General features: G+C 43.4%; 1 protein-coding gene across 1 annotated transcript; it reads left to right on the top strand.

Moving 5' to 3' along the window:
- Positions 1–1,388: 1,388 nt before the first annotated feature.
- On the top strand, positions 1,389–14,268 carry LOC111852840 (LIM domain-containing protein 2-like). The gene is made up of 4 exons (XM_023829143.2): positions 1,389–1,607; positions 10,037–10,081; positions 10,262–10,398; positions 10,900–14,268. The coding sequence occupies exons 1-4, from the start codon at positions 1,605–1,607 to the stop codon at positions 11,057–11,059; spliced, it is 345 nt and encodes a 114-aa protein (XP_023684911.1). The 5' UTR covers positions 1,389–1,604; the 3' UTR covers positions 11,060–14,268.
- Positions 14,269–15,196: the final 928 nt, after the last annotated feature.

Below are 15,196 nucleotides of genomic sequence, written 5' to 3'. Positions count from 1 at the left end.
TTACTGTCAACAGGAGGCATTTACGTAAACATTTCGAAAATAAATGTGAGCGTTTTAAAATCCATTTGTCTGCCTGGGAATTGTTGCTTGGAAACCAACTTTATGTGTTTTGTGACGCCCACAAAAGTGCAAATTTATGATAACTGAATATCAATGTATACTTTGGTTTTCCTATAATAAGCCAAACACATGACGTACTTTGGGTAATGAGAGCAGTAATTTACCATGGTGCTGGAAACTTGACTGCATGAATAACTATCTGCTTTGCTGCAGAGATTTTGCATTTTTTCCAGGCTTCCGTCTCTGGTGCCTTGTCTCCACTGCCACACTGGGCCACATGAAAACTCGTCCACCTCTGAATAAATCTCTGTACCTGGCTATACTGGTGTAGTTTTCTGGTCAAAAGTTCAGAAACATCCTTAGAACAGAGCTAATGTTTCCCATGCTGGTTGGTGATGCCTACTCAGGCCCCTTCTCTGCTTTCTGCCCTGGATGCATTTACTAGCACTGCCCCCCCTTTTTGAAATGAGAGCTATGAACATCTTTCCATGGACTGGACCTGGAGGCCAGACCTCTGCTCTTTGGTCGTACTGTGGAAGTTCAGCTGCTGGTCTTCACATATAAAGTGTTCTCCAGTTCGATATCTGAGTTCTGTATCTTATAACACATTATTTATTCGAATGGACTAAATCTATGTGGGTCCAAGACCATATCCCAGCTATGTTCCCTACCCACTCATCCTATGCACGATCATGGGGGCCAGAGCCTATTTAGTTGGCCTGTGTCATGTTTAGAATCGTGTTATAATAAATGGACCTCTGAGCCGAAACAGGGAAATCACTGGACCAAAAAATACATATCACTCTGTACTTTCGACTTAAATGAAAACGAGCTTCCCCAAAGTTAACATACAAAAACAACAGACAAATAAACCACACTGTTATTTAACAATGTAATTTAGCACAACAAAATGTTGGGTGGTTCAGTTAGTAGATTATGCAGGTTTTTTTTTCCAGGTACTCTCGTGTCCTCCCGGTGTCCAAAACACGCAGTAAGGCAACTTCGGTATCACTAAATGGTCCGTAGTGAGTGATTGTGAGTGCGCGCGCAATGGGCGTGCATCCAGTCCAGGGTGTACCCCTGCCTAGTGCCCTATGCTGCCAGGAGTAAAGGTCTGTACTAAGTGGATGGAAAATTTATGCAATTTAACGTCTTTTTCATATACATCTATTTAAGACGGAAGCACTACATATACGTTATAAATTCCTTATTCGGAGCAAATTACAACAAAGGAAACAACACACACTGCAGTCCATCTTAACCTCTTTCGTCACACAAGGAAAGCGGCGCGCGGGGGCGGAGGAATAGGAGACGGGGAAGGGGGTGGTTATTCCGACCAATGGCGAACAACATCCTGCTGATCAAAAAAAAAGAGTACAAAAAAAAAAAAAAAAGGGATCGAGCAAGTCTAAGAAATTGATTCATTTGAGTGGCGAGCCCTGCCGGAAAAACACAGAGGGAAGCGGATCGAGTGGAGCATACGAGGCGGACTGGGGCACCGTATTGTTTTTATACAGACTGCCTGCCTTGATAAGGACACACAGATGGTAAGTGGGTTTTCGGCCTCCCCGGTGTGTCTACAGCGATGCGGATCCGCGCAGCCCCCCTTCCTCTCCTTTGTAAAGGGAGGTGCTGCTGGTGTCCATTTATCTGGTTAAGCGGGTCGCTGGCTGTCGTTTGGCCGGAGGAGCGGCTCCTGCGCGCTGGGCGATGGAGCAGGGAGCAGATGTTTAGGATGCACAGAAACCCAGGGGTGCACGATGCGAAGCAGTGCGACTGATGCATTCGGAATATCCTGTACCTGTTTAAAGTAAAGTTAAAACGGACACCGGTTTCAATTACATCTCAGACAATAAACAGTAGCTCAATGCGGACTTGTTTGGGTGCACGCCTTTCCCGGTAGGAGGGAGGGATGCATTTGTGCTATTGACACTAAATCTGTTTTATAACATGCCGACTTGTGATTCTCGGGTTTGCAAATTGCTCTGCATCCCGAACCGCCCTCGGCCGCTGGCGCGGCTGCTGATGCGGCTTCCAGGCGTTTAACTCGCCCTTTAATTAATGCATGATTTGGCTTTTAAGGCTATACTGCAGCATCGCCTAACAGTTACATAAACGGATGATCTTACTCTAACAATGTGCCAAGTGTCCAGGTGTCGCGACATTTTTTTTGTTTAAATATTATATAGTAAATTTCAATTTTGAGTTTTAAATTGGCTTGTCCCGTCTCAATTCGGATTTGATTCGATTTCAAAAGATCGTACCAACCCGTGTAGTTTAGGCATGTTCCGCTCCCCCTTGTAGCCTAAATATCAAATTCGTTCAAGGAAAACCAGTTAGGAGAATCGGAGTCTGGTGATGGTACAATTTTTTTTTTTACTTAGACCTTTAAATTAACAAAAAATCAGAATCTAGTAACTTAATACATTTTGTTTTAAGTTTTCCAGACGTCATGCAGTAAAATGGAAAACACGACGCCGCGACTGGCACGCAACAGGACTGTTGGTTTGTTGGTTTGCCCAGAGGGCACTTTCAGGACAGAAATCTGATGGCACCAAATCTGGGACGTATACCCTTTTGAAGTATTGCCTATTGAAGTATACCCTTTCAATTAAACTGGTTTTCCCTGTTGCTTTACTTATTTTGTGTTATTCTGTTCGAAAGTTCTGGAGGCGATCTTGGAATTTGGTGACGTCAAGCTAAGCCACTTTTTTTGTTTAATACTTTTCTGTAGTCTGGGTCCAGTTCCTGTAATACTGCGGAGGTCCTTCAAATCGATTACTTTAACCCTATCCATTATTGATTGGGAATTGACACTCCTGGGTTAGATTGGGGTATGTAATGGAAACTCTCTCTATAAATGATTTGTATCCTGAAGGATTTTGGTTTAGATGGCGTGCCACACAATTTGGAGAATGAGGTAACCTTGAATTGTGTAGGTTATTCAAATGGATTTGGGTGTTTTTTAAATAGATTGATGTCATGAGCCACGTTGTGGTGGAAAGACATTGGTTTGTATACAGCTAAACAAATCAATTCTTAAAAATTTGCTTTCTGCTTTGATCCTACCCACAGGAACCTCCGGGAGTCAAAGTTGATTTCAGACATCGTGTGTCTCTTGAATTGACTATCAGGGGTCTTACTACTCTGTGTTTTTTTTTTTTTTTTTTTGTCTTGACTGGGCCATCTGCTTACCTTATGCAGAAGTGATTGGAAATTACAAGTGGGGCTTTGTTGATTTGGGGTGGGGGGTAATCTGTGACTGCTCCAGCCAGGACCCAATGAATGCAGACTTTATGCCGAAAGACTAAATGTCCTGAAAATGGAGGTGTTTTGTTTGAGTCCTTTGACAGGAAGCATCTTATGAATGATACAATGGAGTCAGTTGTTTTCAAGTACAGATGCTCCCCGGGATTATATGGTCTGTGTTACGATATTTTGACTTTACGACAGGTATGTTTTTCACTTTCAGTACATTATTCAATAAATAACATGAGATTCACATTTTTATAAAATAGGCTTTGTGTAATGATTTTGCCCAGCTGTAGGCTAATGTAAGTGTTCTAAGCATTTTTATGTTAGGCTAGGTTATGATATTTGCTAGGTCAGGTGTACTGTATTAAAATGCATTTTTGCTGTACAGTAGGTTTATTGGAACGTAACCATGTCATAACCCGGGGAGAGGTTGTCGTAGATTCATACATTAAAGTATTAGTAATACTAGGATACTAAAATCCTAGGAATACTTACAAACTTATTTTGTTTTTCTGGACCAGTTTTACTCTGAGTTGTTCATCCTATTTCCTGCTGTCTATTCAGCAACTACAGCTGCTCATTCACCTCGGGTTTTATTTTTGAGAGAGGTGATAGTTTTATTCTTGCTCAGGCATTTGTCCCCAGAGGCTTTTCATTTTTCCTGAAAAGTAATAACAAAAATCTCTACACTATGTGCATGTCGAAACCCATCAGGAAGTTTCAGTGCTGATGAAGTCCTTTCGAGAGGATAGTCGTTTCATTATATGGTCATGTTCGCATAGTCTGCAAGAATAAGGTGGTATTTTCATGGTACGTGCTGGGGAGGATGAGTTCTTTGGACTAACTTTTTAGTAGTAGGACTATGTACACCATGATCTGCTCTAAAAGCAATATTATGGTCTTCAGGTACTGTATGCCTTAAACTCATTACATCCCTTATCAAAATTTTTACAGTCGTGGCAGCTGTGGACAACACTTTGATTTTTCGTTATTTAATGTTTCAAGGGGAGATTGTCTCAAATCACAGCAGCATGTGCTAACACTCTGTGTCACCAAAGAGGAACTGAGGCTCAAAGTTAAAGCTGACCAACAGGGATAGACTGACATTAGACTGGTAGGTTGCTAAACGCCGTTAAAGGGTACCCTCAGATTTACCACAGAAATGAATCGGCACCTCTGAGACCCAGACTCGGTGAAAATATGCCATTATTTTAACAAATCTAATGAAGTACGGCAATGTGTGGCCATTTGCAAACCACCTGTATCCAAGATCAGTGCACAAAGATGTATAATCTGATGTAAGAAGCACTAAACCTGTACCCTTGAGCAGTGGGGTAAATAATACGGTGTGAGTATTAAGATTTGTGCTTTTCCTACATCTAGATGGGTTCAAGCTACGATGTCTATGGCTAAATGAGGATGCTGAGGGATCCATAATGGTACAGGCAGCCATTTTGTGGGCGTCACTAAGTTTGATGATTGTTAGTCATGGCAGGACATATGTGACCATTTTACAGGGCTGGGGACACCCTCTGGACCTGGTGACATTCCCAAATTCCATGATGATAATGCCTCTATGCGGACTGCTAAATAATTGCAGGAGTATTTTATGAATGCTGCTCAAGTCTGATTCCACGGTTTTCCCCAGTCCCTAGACGTAAACATCACTAAACCTTTATCAGAAGATCTGGAGTAACAAGTACATTTTCACCTCCTTCATCCCTCAAAATACTGGACTCTCATTTAGATTCCCAGTTTCCCAGGCCTTCATGTACAGATTCTCCTACCAGACTTGTCTCAGTTCCTTAGCCTAATCAGATGCATAAAGAATGAGAGCCCTTGCCAGAGGCAATCCCTGTGTACACAGTACCTGATTAATATCAGTTAAATTCTCTGAAGTCCTGCTTTGTGTAATCTGAGGGGTGTTTGATGCTATCCATGCTTGCAGAAGTTTCTCTTGCCTGTTACTACTAAGGAATGTGAATTCTACGGTGTCGTCTGCAGCAGAGATGGCTGCGTGCTTTTAATGTCACGTTCCCCGTACGTTACAAACGACACGGCACTGAATTGAAAATGGCCTTTGAGCTGCTCATTTGTTGCACTAACGTAATTACTCACTTCTGCAGGGCTTTTAGCTCTTGTTCTGTGGCTCTTTTCTCAGTTTCAGATCCTTGTCTGTGACCCGTGCCTCTCTTAAACCTCAACAGCAGCTTTACTGGCAGGATACAACCTCAATTAAAACTGAAAATCATAACTGCTGGGAATCAGCAGCTTTTGTAAGGTGACACGTGTTACCCCAAATGCTGGCTCAAGAGAATTTTCATTTCTTTCCTTGAGACTTATTTTCTTTCAGGTACAATGTTGACAGCCATCTTTGCATCCACCTCTGCATTGTTGTGGTTTTGCTCTATAGGAGGTTCGTGGGGTCCGTTTAAACGATGTAACCACTTCAAACCCCATTTTGGAAAAAAAAACCCTTTTGCTTGTGAAGGGATGTGAGGTTGTGGGTGGGATGATGTTTCTGTTGTGTCGTGGCTCATCTTTGCATATTCTCACTCTTTATCCTCCTTGCATTTTATTATTATCATCATAATTATTTTTAGTCTAAAGTCAATATTCTTAATGTAGCAGATTTGTTTCCCACCTATCGAATTTTAAATGTTTACAAAGACAATGACATTTTGCCTGTGTTTCTTTTTCTTAACACCACAAAACAAAATCTAGATCTGGACATATGGCTGCGTTCTATTTACTTTGGAGGTCAGATCTTTGGAACTGGGAATGATGTCAGACACAAGTTAATGGAGTTCCAGTACAGAAAGCCCAGTATAGCAATACCAGGATTTACCAGCAGGATTTCTTGCATAGCCAAATAACTTGTAGGATTTAATTTACCCATTTTAAATGGACTTTATCTTTTCACTTACATTTGGCCCAGACTACCTTAAATCCGACAAGTTATCAGAGTAAGCAACATTGAGATATTGTTCAATTGGAAACTCGGGGTAAAGCAAGATGTCCATTTTTGAGTCCCGGCTTTATTACGAGGATGGATGTATGAATGCACATTTCAGTGTTTTGTCACATAGCTTGCATTTCTTTGCTGTAGAAAAGTTCAAGCTTGTCAGTGGTGGAATGGTGCCCCTGCGGGACGTGTCTGTGCTTGTATTCACAAACCCCCCCTTGACATCTATCCTATGCTGCCCCCTGGTCTTCCGCATTTGGCTGATTCTCATCGTCCCTGTCCCTGCAATTCCCTTCCGTTGATTGGCGTTGCCACCGTTAGCGGTAATCCACTGACTGTGTGTGACGTACTGCTGGTCAGCTGATCCATTCATCACGATGCTTTATGCTTACGTCCATCCATTTCCCACAGCTATTTTCTAATCGACTCAGGGCAGTTTAGAGTGTGTTCATCTATATTGCATGTCTTTGGACTAAGGGAGGAAATTAAAGCAACTGACTGACAAGTGAGCAGATGCAGGTAGGAATCTGACCCCTACTCCCAGAGGTTTGAGGTCGATGGTGCTGTTTAGCTGCTAGTTACCAGTTTACACACCAGAGTACATGTTAGTTGAAACCTTATGACCCTACACTAGATAAACAGATAAATGCATGGATGTTAGGTTAAGTACAAGGATACTACAGTAGGGGCATTCCTGGGAATTACACACTTATTGTTTATTTGTCAAACTACTCATTGCAGTGTTGCCAGTGTTTATTAACTGCATTTTCTCCAGTTTATTACCCTTTTTTATGAATGAAAATCAGTCGCTTAAGTGGATATCCTCTTATTACAGATATCTTATTCCAGTCAGTAGATGTTTAGCTTCTTATTTGATGCAATACTCTGAATGTATTTAATGTTATGTCACCTTGTGAAAGTTTATATGTCCCCATGAGGTACACCTCGTCATTTTTGACCTAATGGTTGTGCTGGTGTGGAGTAGAAGGCTTGGGTGGGTCATTCCTTCAAGTTAGGTGGGGATCGGGCAGGAAGTAATTGTGGCTAGTTTTCACAGTGTGGTGGACTCTTCTTGTTTGTGTGTGCTTGCATGTAGCACTGCTCCTCAGCAATGAGGAAATCGTGTTCGGTCAAGTTCCTTCATGTCGGAAGAAGAGCTCTTCCGTCCACGTTGCTCAAGTTTCGACATGCGAGAATGTCCGGTTTGTTGCATGCAGTATACATTTTGTTCTTGTCTTCTTCTTGAATGTCATTAGTACATGTGTCACTCTTACAGTGGCATTGTGCTTCATATAGGAAGCCTTCTGCCACATTTAATTAAAACGCCCTGGTTCTGCTGACGTGACTCTTAGTCATTTTACTATCTACATCTACAGCTGAGTCACAATCCCTGGCCGCCTTTGCGGATCTATTCTGTTTTGTTAGGCCAGCTGCTGGTCGTGTGTGAAGTCCCCCCCCCCCCTTTCATTCTGGAACCTCAAGATGCAATGGTAACCTCTTTGCCAGCTGGAGCACTGGCAAACCGCTTGCCGTGTGTTGTAGGGGCAGGTGCTGCACGCTGTCTTTGTTTGGGGAATAGCTAAAGAACTTTCAGGCCCCCTCCCTGCGAAGAGGCATTAATAGCCTGATTTTCCCCCCCAAAAAAAGTGGATGTGTGCACCTCAGTTAAGCGGTCAAGGCTGACTCTCGCATAGTCTGCAAATTTATGAGTGGACAAGACAGAAAATTTGCTGTCACATTTGCATGATTGAACTAAATATCGGTAGAAGGAGCTGCTTCTTCCACGTTCATAACCCAAAAGCTTTTTATATCTTTGTGGTTATTTTAGATCATTCTCTGTTTTGTTCAAATAAAGACCTTCCCATTTAACTTGGTTGCTCTAATACTGTACTGGCTATGGCTGGAGATTCGATGAGGAACGTAGAGTGATTTTTGTCTCTCTGAGGGTACAAGAGTGCATTGCATTCTGGGATTTGAAACTTGCTGTCTCAATATATGTGGCTGCTGCAGGAATCGCAGCTATTTAGCAGAAAAGCATTAAAGGGACATATCCCAGGTGGTTTGTTTTAGCTTGTCTGTATCAAATGTTTTCACTAAGGGTAAAAAAGAATTTGACGTCTTGGTCCCAGGTGCCATGATCATCGTCATGGTCGTCTGATGTGCTTGAAGTGGAAAATGTGGAAACTTTCATTGTGACTCAGATATCCTGGACTGGTCGTCCTTCGGGACACAGTCCACATCCATGAATCAGACTGTTTAACGGCCCAATAGCAAGTCCAGAATAAGAAAGGGGAAGCGCTGTTTAAGGCCCTTTTAAAAATAAACATGACCAAATAAAGAGGTTGTGTCCTGCGTCTTCAGGGAGTGTTATGAGAATCGGACGGAGAGACCGGCAATAAGTCTGACCCTTGAGGTCATCTGAAAAGCTTACTGAGACCTTTTGCCCCACGGTCCATGTTTCTATCCTAACCTCCTATTTAGGGTTTAGAGTGTTGGACACACAGAAAAATAGTATAAAGGCAGTGCCTATGATGTGGAATTCATTGTATTGATGCAATGGTGCATTAGTCTTCATTAGCTTGGTCTGATGGAGCTTGCATTCAGCTCTGGATGCGCATTGATTTTTCCTGTTGCTGGATATTAATCTCTACTCCTTTGTTGCTCTTTTTTTATTGCGGAGCTCCAGCGCTGGTTTGGAATGAAAGGGGCTGGCATTTCATTTGAGGAAGGGGGAGCTTCAGCTGCCATCCAGGGCCCACCAAGAGCTGAGAGGACCTCTGAGAACCCCATTTAGAGCGGCCCTGGAGGGGGAGGAATCTATAGGGCAAATTTAATTACCCCTCGTCGAACAAAGGATTCCTCAGCTAGCCGCGTGCGGCTGTGCCAGTCGACGTTATGTCATCCGCTGTCTCATACTCTCTCACGATAACCAGAATGCTTGAACAAACAATAACTTATTCCTTTCTTATATTGCCCTGTTTTTTGCCGCTTCCAAGGGTGCAATGATTTAATATAGCTTGAATGGGGGGGGGGGGGGGGCTTATCTAAATCTTGTTGCGTTGTGGGCAAGTTCATGCACAACCGGTGCCACGTGACAGATGGTGCTTAGAGGTCCGGGGGGGGGACCTGGCTGTCCTTGAGTGGAGGGTGAGAGGCTCGCATGTTAAGCTCCTGGAAAGGACCACCTCATTGTACATTTTGAGTGCTACGTTCTTCAGTGAATATCCAGGCTCCATTAGGATCCAAGGTTGTGATTGGCCTGGAGTCTCTATCCAAAGCAAATATCCAGCAGGATAAATGTGTAATATATTAATCTGCTTTGAACATAAAGCAGATTAGACAGAAGTAATAAAACGAACATAAATAATGAAATTAACATAACCCAGTTGAGGTGGATATGACATGCTTTGTGTAGAGCAGATTTTGTGGTTGTTTCAGGTCACTCGGCATTTTCATCTGCGGCTTCCAGCATGTCCACATGACATTCTGGTGGGCTGGAGTAGAAATCCGACACTCCGTTCCCTTGGCAATACTGCGATTGACGGGTGGATTTAGTGGGAAGGATGCTGTCTGGGCTGGGGATCGGCTTACTTCTCCGGGAATCGCAGTGAGGCTGAATGGCAGCCAGAAGCAGGGGTCATTCTTTTTTTTTTCTTGGGTGGGAGCCCATCGGCACGTGCCCTGCCTAACACAGGAGGGTGACTCAAAGGCCATCTTCTGATCCTGACCCAGTGGTTTTTCTTCCTCCTGTTGCAGGACGACCGGACCACCCCAGAGGACAAACCTGTGCAACGCTCCAAGGTGAAGCCACCACCCATCAAGTCCCCTTGATCCTTATTACTGAAGCCCACTGTTCATCATGTAATCAAAAACTGTACCCTAACTACAGAAGTGATGCGGAGTAAACCTTCAAGCCAAGTCAACCTTGCTAACCTGAGTGGCGTCTCTTTAACGCGATGTCCCTTTTCCTTTTCGGTTCAGTCCTTCAGCTTTAAGACCCAGAAGGAGATATGCTCGTCCTGCAAGAAGACTGTCTACCCCATGGAGAGACTGGTGGCAGACAAGCTGATCTTTCACACGACCTGTTTCTGCTGCAAGCACTGCAACACCAAGCTGAGGTGAGCCTTGCAGAGCACATTCATGGCCCCGGTGGTGTAGCATGCTTCCTTGGTCTAGCTAGACGAATGCTGAACTGATAGTTTAATGGGGTAGACGTTCTACACCCCAACACTCTGGCTCTGGTTGGGTTTCATGTTGCGCTGCCATTGGTGCGATACCAGAAGCACCTGATTCAGTTTTGCTTTGCCCATCCAGTTAAGCTTCTTGTTTGGCAAAGGCCACACTTGGACTGCCAATGCAGCTGTAACTCCTGTAGGATGCGGTGATTTTAATATGAGTTATTCTAATGGTAATGGGGAGCTGGGGAGGGTGAGTAACAGATGGTCCCCCCCCCCCCCCCCCCAGTTTGTCACAGAGGCAAGCCCCGCCCCCATATAGCAACTGAATATGAAAGTGCTGTTTGAGGAGCTAGGTCATGGCCGAGAGTGCTGGTTACTATACATCCTGACCTGACCTTATGTCCATTGTCCATCACCCCTGTTCTCTTCCCCCCCCTTCAGCCTGGGGTCCTATGCAGCGCTGGAGGGCGAATTCTACTGCAAGCCTCACTACCAGCAGCTGTTCAAGAGCAAGGGCAACTACGACGAAGGCTTCGGCCGCCGGCAGCACAAAGAGCTGTGGGCCGCCAAGGAGGCCGACGGGGTCACGAAGTCCGCGTAGCCCCGCCCACCAGAGGCCCGCCCACACCACTCACATTCCGAGATGCAGGGACACGCCCCTTTACGGGGCCCGCCTGTCATTCCAAACTACTTAGCTTCATACAATCTGTCGTTTATTTAAAAAGGAAGACAAAAAAACATTAATAACTAAGGTTCTTTTAAAACAGCCTTTAATTTTTGCATTTTAATGTAGTATCTCAAAAGGGGTACGAATGCGATTACGTCGTACTTCTGCCTGGCAGTTTTCCTTCATTTTGTACTTTCGGAAACTCGTTTTGCTCAGGTGACCCCTGCTGGAGTATCAGCTGGTCAGTAAGGTTCACGCCAGCAGAAGGTTCCGTAATCTTGGGATATTTTTAGCCACCTTTTTTTTTTTTTTCCCTTTCATTTGTCTTTTTTTTTTTTTTTTTAACTCTGCCTATCCCCATTGTGTAAACAGCGCAGAATTTTTACAGTGACACATCTGGCCAGGGTACCAGAATCAGGGTCTCCCCCTGTCTGTCCTCTTGCTCCCTTACTAAGAAGCAATTTTTGTCTTATGGGCAAAACGGCCAACAAGCAACCTGCAATGACGAAATGGGTTCGTGTTTTCCCCCGCATGATTGAATCTATTAGGGGTAGGTGGTCTTAATCTTCCATATCGCCACACGGGAGAACACTGTTCTTCATTTCTTTTTCCTTGGGGGGGGGGGGGGGGGTTATATTGCCATCTGATGGGGGTCATTAGCTGTGAAGTTTAATCTCTCAACATGCTGGACATCTTTGTGGTTCGTAGTATCGTTGTGTTAGAAATACATTTCTAAAAGGAATATGAAGGCACTGTAGTCTGCTTAGTGAATGTACTGTACTAAAAAGGACTGGCGTCCTACAAAATGGGGCCCATCCATTTTCTTTTGCCGAGGAAGAGACGGGGACTGACCTTTTATCACTGTGACAGTCCCCTTTTTAATTTTCTTGTATCCCCTCCCCCTCCATTAGACTGCAAACTTGGCACTTAATTTACAGTTGTGAGGGAAAAGTTCGTGAACCACTTGGAATTTGGAATCATTGCCTCTTAAACCAATAAATGAAACGGTTTAACTGAATTGGAAAGATGGTTTAAACTGTTACGGAAAAGTGTGTGAACTTGTATTTAGTTACTAGTGGCAGTTCTGTTATTTGCAATATCCTTAACGGAATACTTTATGCTCATCCGACGTACATAGTTGTCGGTATTTTGGTCATTTACGTATGTAAAACTGTTGCTGCATTATGTGTGGGCAGGTCAAATGCATGCCTAACCTCGTTTACCTTCTATTCAGGTCGTTATCCAAGAGGTTCACATTATCTGCAGAAATCTAGATTATTCCAGGGTTCATTAATTTTTTCACAAAGTTGTGCTGTGCTCTAGACAAACCTGGACATACCCAGCCGTACCGCACATTCTGATGATAGGTAAAGGAGTTTGCCGACTCCTTTGTCTCCTACCTCGAATATTTCCCAGAACTTCTCAGGTTAAAGTTTTGGTACATGTTAGGGCTGCAATACAACACCATCAGCCAACAGATTTCCAAAAAATAATAATCAGTATTTTGGTCTATTTCACCGATCGAATGGAATTGCGATACTCACGTTTTAATTTTTGTTTTAATTTCCTGTTTTTGACCACGAATAATTAAGGCTGTTTCCTTATTTACTGTAAACGCAGGGTGAAAATCCAACAGTGAAACAAAACTACGGCACATGTTGAACATGTGAAGTGATAAGTCGAGTATTTTAATTGCCACAGTGCTAAACTCTGCTAATCGGCGTTACGGAAACTTGGGACTTGTGTGGCTTTATGTGGTAATTGTTTAAAATTGCTGGCAATTTCAGATAAGCGCGGGAAAGTGCACCACCTGCTGGATTGGAATGAAACTGCAGACGTACAGTCCCTTGGATAATGGTAATCGAATATCCAAGCTGTTGAAACCCATAATCAGGGGCGGATTAACGCACAGGCTAGATATGGCTTAAGCCTAGGGGCCCCACGTGTGTCAGCCTGCAAGGGGGCCCCCATTGGCGCGGAGGGGGGCGGGGTTGGGGGGCCCACAGACCACTGTAGCCTAGGGGCCTCTGTGCACCTTAATCCGCCCCTGCCCATAATGCATAGTTTTGTGGCGACAAATATGACTTGGATCAGATATATAAACATATATTGGCATTTGGAAGCGGTGGAAGGGTCCAATGGTACATATGGGTACAACAGCTGGTGCGATCAAAATGTACAATAAGCCAAGTGCAAAAATGACATTTCATGGGCATGGATGTGACATCACACGGATTCCAGCCTCTGCAGCACTATGTCCAGCGTTTCCAGTCAAACCGGTCCAAGCACAGTTTGTGGCGATTTCTGTTTCTGAATGCAAAATATGACCACAACCTGTTGTACAAGGCATGACATAGTGTTGACGGTTAAATTCCAGTGTCCCCCGCATTACTGACCCACTGCGTTTATCATATTGACATAAACAATAACAAAGATTCAAATACAGGGCCTTTCTACATAGCTGTTTCACCTCTGCGTGGCGGAGGTTATGTCAAGTCAGCCGCATTGAAAACTGCATTTTTAAGAGTTCTGTAAATACTTCGGAGGCAGGCAGGGTGTTTGGGTTTATTTTTTTGCCATTTTTTTTAAGTATTCCTCCCTCTCAGACTGATACAGCACGTTCACCTTACATTCTGATATCCTGCGTATTTGCTAGCCGATGTATGGCCCCAAGCCTCTTCTGGGATGATGCCTCCTCCTCATTCGAAAAGGTACACGTGTCCCTCCACAGTGGTACCAAAAATGTATGTTTTAATAAAGGCGACAAATAAACAGATGTATCTAGTTAAAGTTGACATTAAATATTTTTTATATCGTTATTTTTTTTAAATGCACGCTGTGTTTTCAGGGAGTGGTGACAAACTGTGAGCCTTTCATAAAAGTGTATCGTATAAACTTGAGCTGTGGAATGATGTGGCCTTACAGTACACAGTCATGGCTTTTTTGGGTTTGTGTACTTTCTTGTATTTTACTCAAGCTGAATTGTGTAGAGGAAAAAAAAACAAGCATAATGTGAAATGTTGTTTCTTGTGTTTTTTTTTTTTCTCTCACCTCCCTTTCCACATGATCATATGATGTCCTGTGGCTATTCATTTTGTGTTTATTTTGTACACGTTTGAAAAAAATAAAATTCCAATAGAGAAGTCTTTTTTTTTCTCTAACCTTACATTAAAATGAGCTTTAATGCAGTTAAACTCATTATCTGAGCAAAATAATATTTGAGTAAAGAAGAACCACAACTCTGTGCCTAAGGGGACATTATTCATCTCTGCCATCTGCATGTTAGTCGACTAAACCTTCTAGCAAAGGCAGATTGGACCATGGAGCAGAAGACACACGATTATCTTGTTGAAGTTTGTGTTCGATATAACGTGAATGCTTACAGCAACGGCCAGGAGAGACTTACTGCTGTTTGTTTTCCAACACATAGGGCTGAGGCCTTTTCCAGGATGCACAGCACACAAAGCTGGACGGAATGCCGTTATCCGTAACATCATTGGCAATGTAGAGATGACACTTAGCCTAACTGCATGTAGTTGGGAACCAGAACCCGCAGAAATAACCCATGTAATGTGAGGGGAACAGGCGAAATGCAGAGCAGAGTCAAGATTTACACACCCCTACCTTGGATGTTGGGCAGATTCTCAAGCCATGACAGGCTAATGCTCACGTGCAAATCTCCTTATTTGAGTGTATTCTTAACAAATCTTTTATTCTGGCTTTCATCCACACACTTCCCAACGCCTTATCCATTGTGGGTTCACAAAGTGTGCTTCTTATCAGCTGCAATGTTTCTAACAGATTTCTAACTGTACTCCTGACATTTCATATTCCTGAGAGTGCGTAGCTACATGTTTTTATTCAGCTTACGCTTGAATCAGAGTCGCATATATTTGAAGGTTACAGAACTGATGGGGGGGGGGGGGGGGGATATAGAAACGCAACCACAGACATGGGAAATGCATGCTTTGTGACATTGTTGTGAATGCATGTGAGAAATACAAATCTGGGGAAAGACAGACTGAACAGAATGCCGCACAATCGACATTTATATGTATTGAAGATCTTGCT

Source organism: Paramormyrops kingsleyae, chromosome 22, assembly GCF_048594095.1.
Source record: "Paramormyrops kingsleyae isolate MSU_618 chromosome 22, PKINGS_0.4, whole genome shotgun sequence".
Classification (NCBI taxonomy): Eukaryota; Metazoa; Chordata; class Actinopteri; order Osteoglossiformes; family Mormyridae; genus Paramormyrops; species Paramormyrops kingsleyae.
This window is presented reverse-complemented; position numbering and strand designations above follow the sequence as displayed.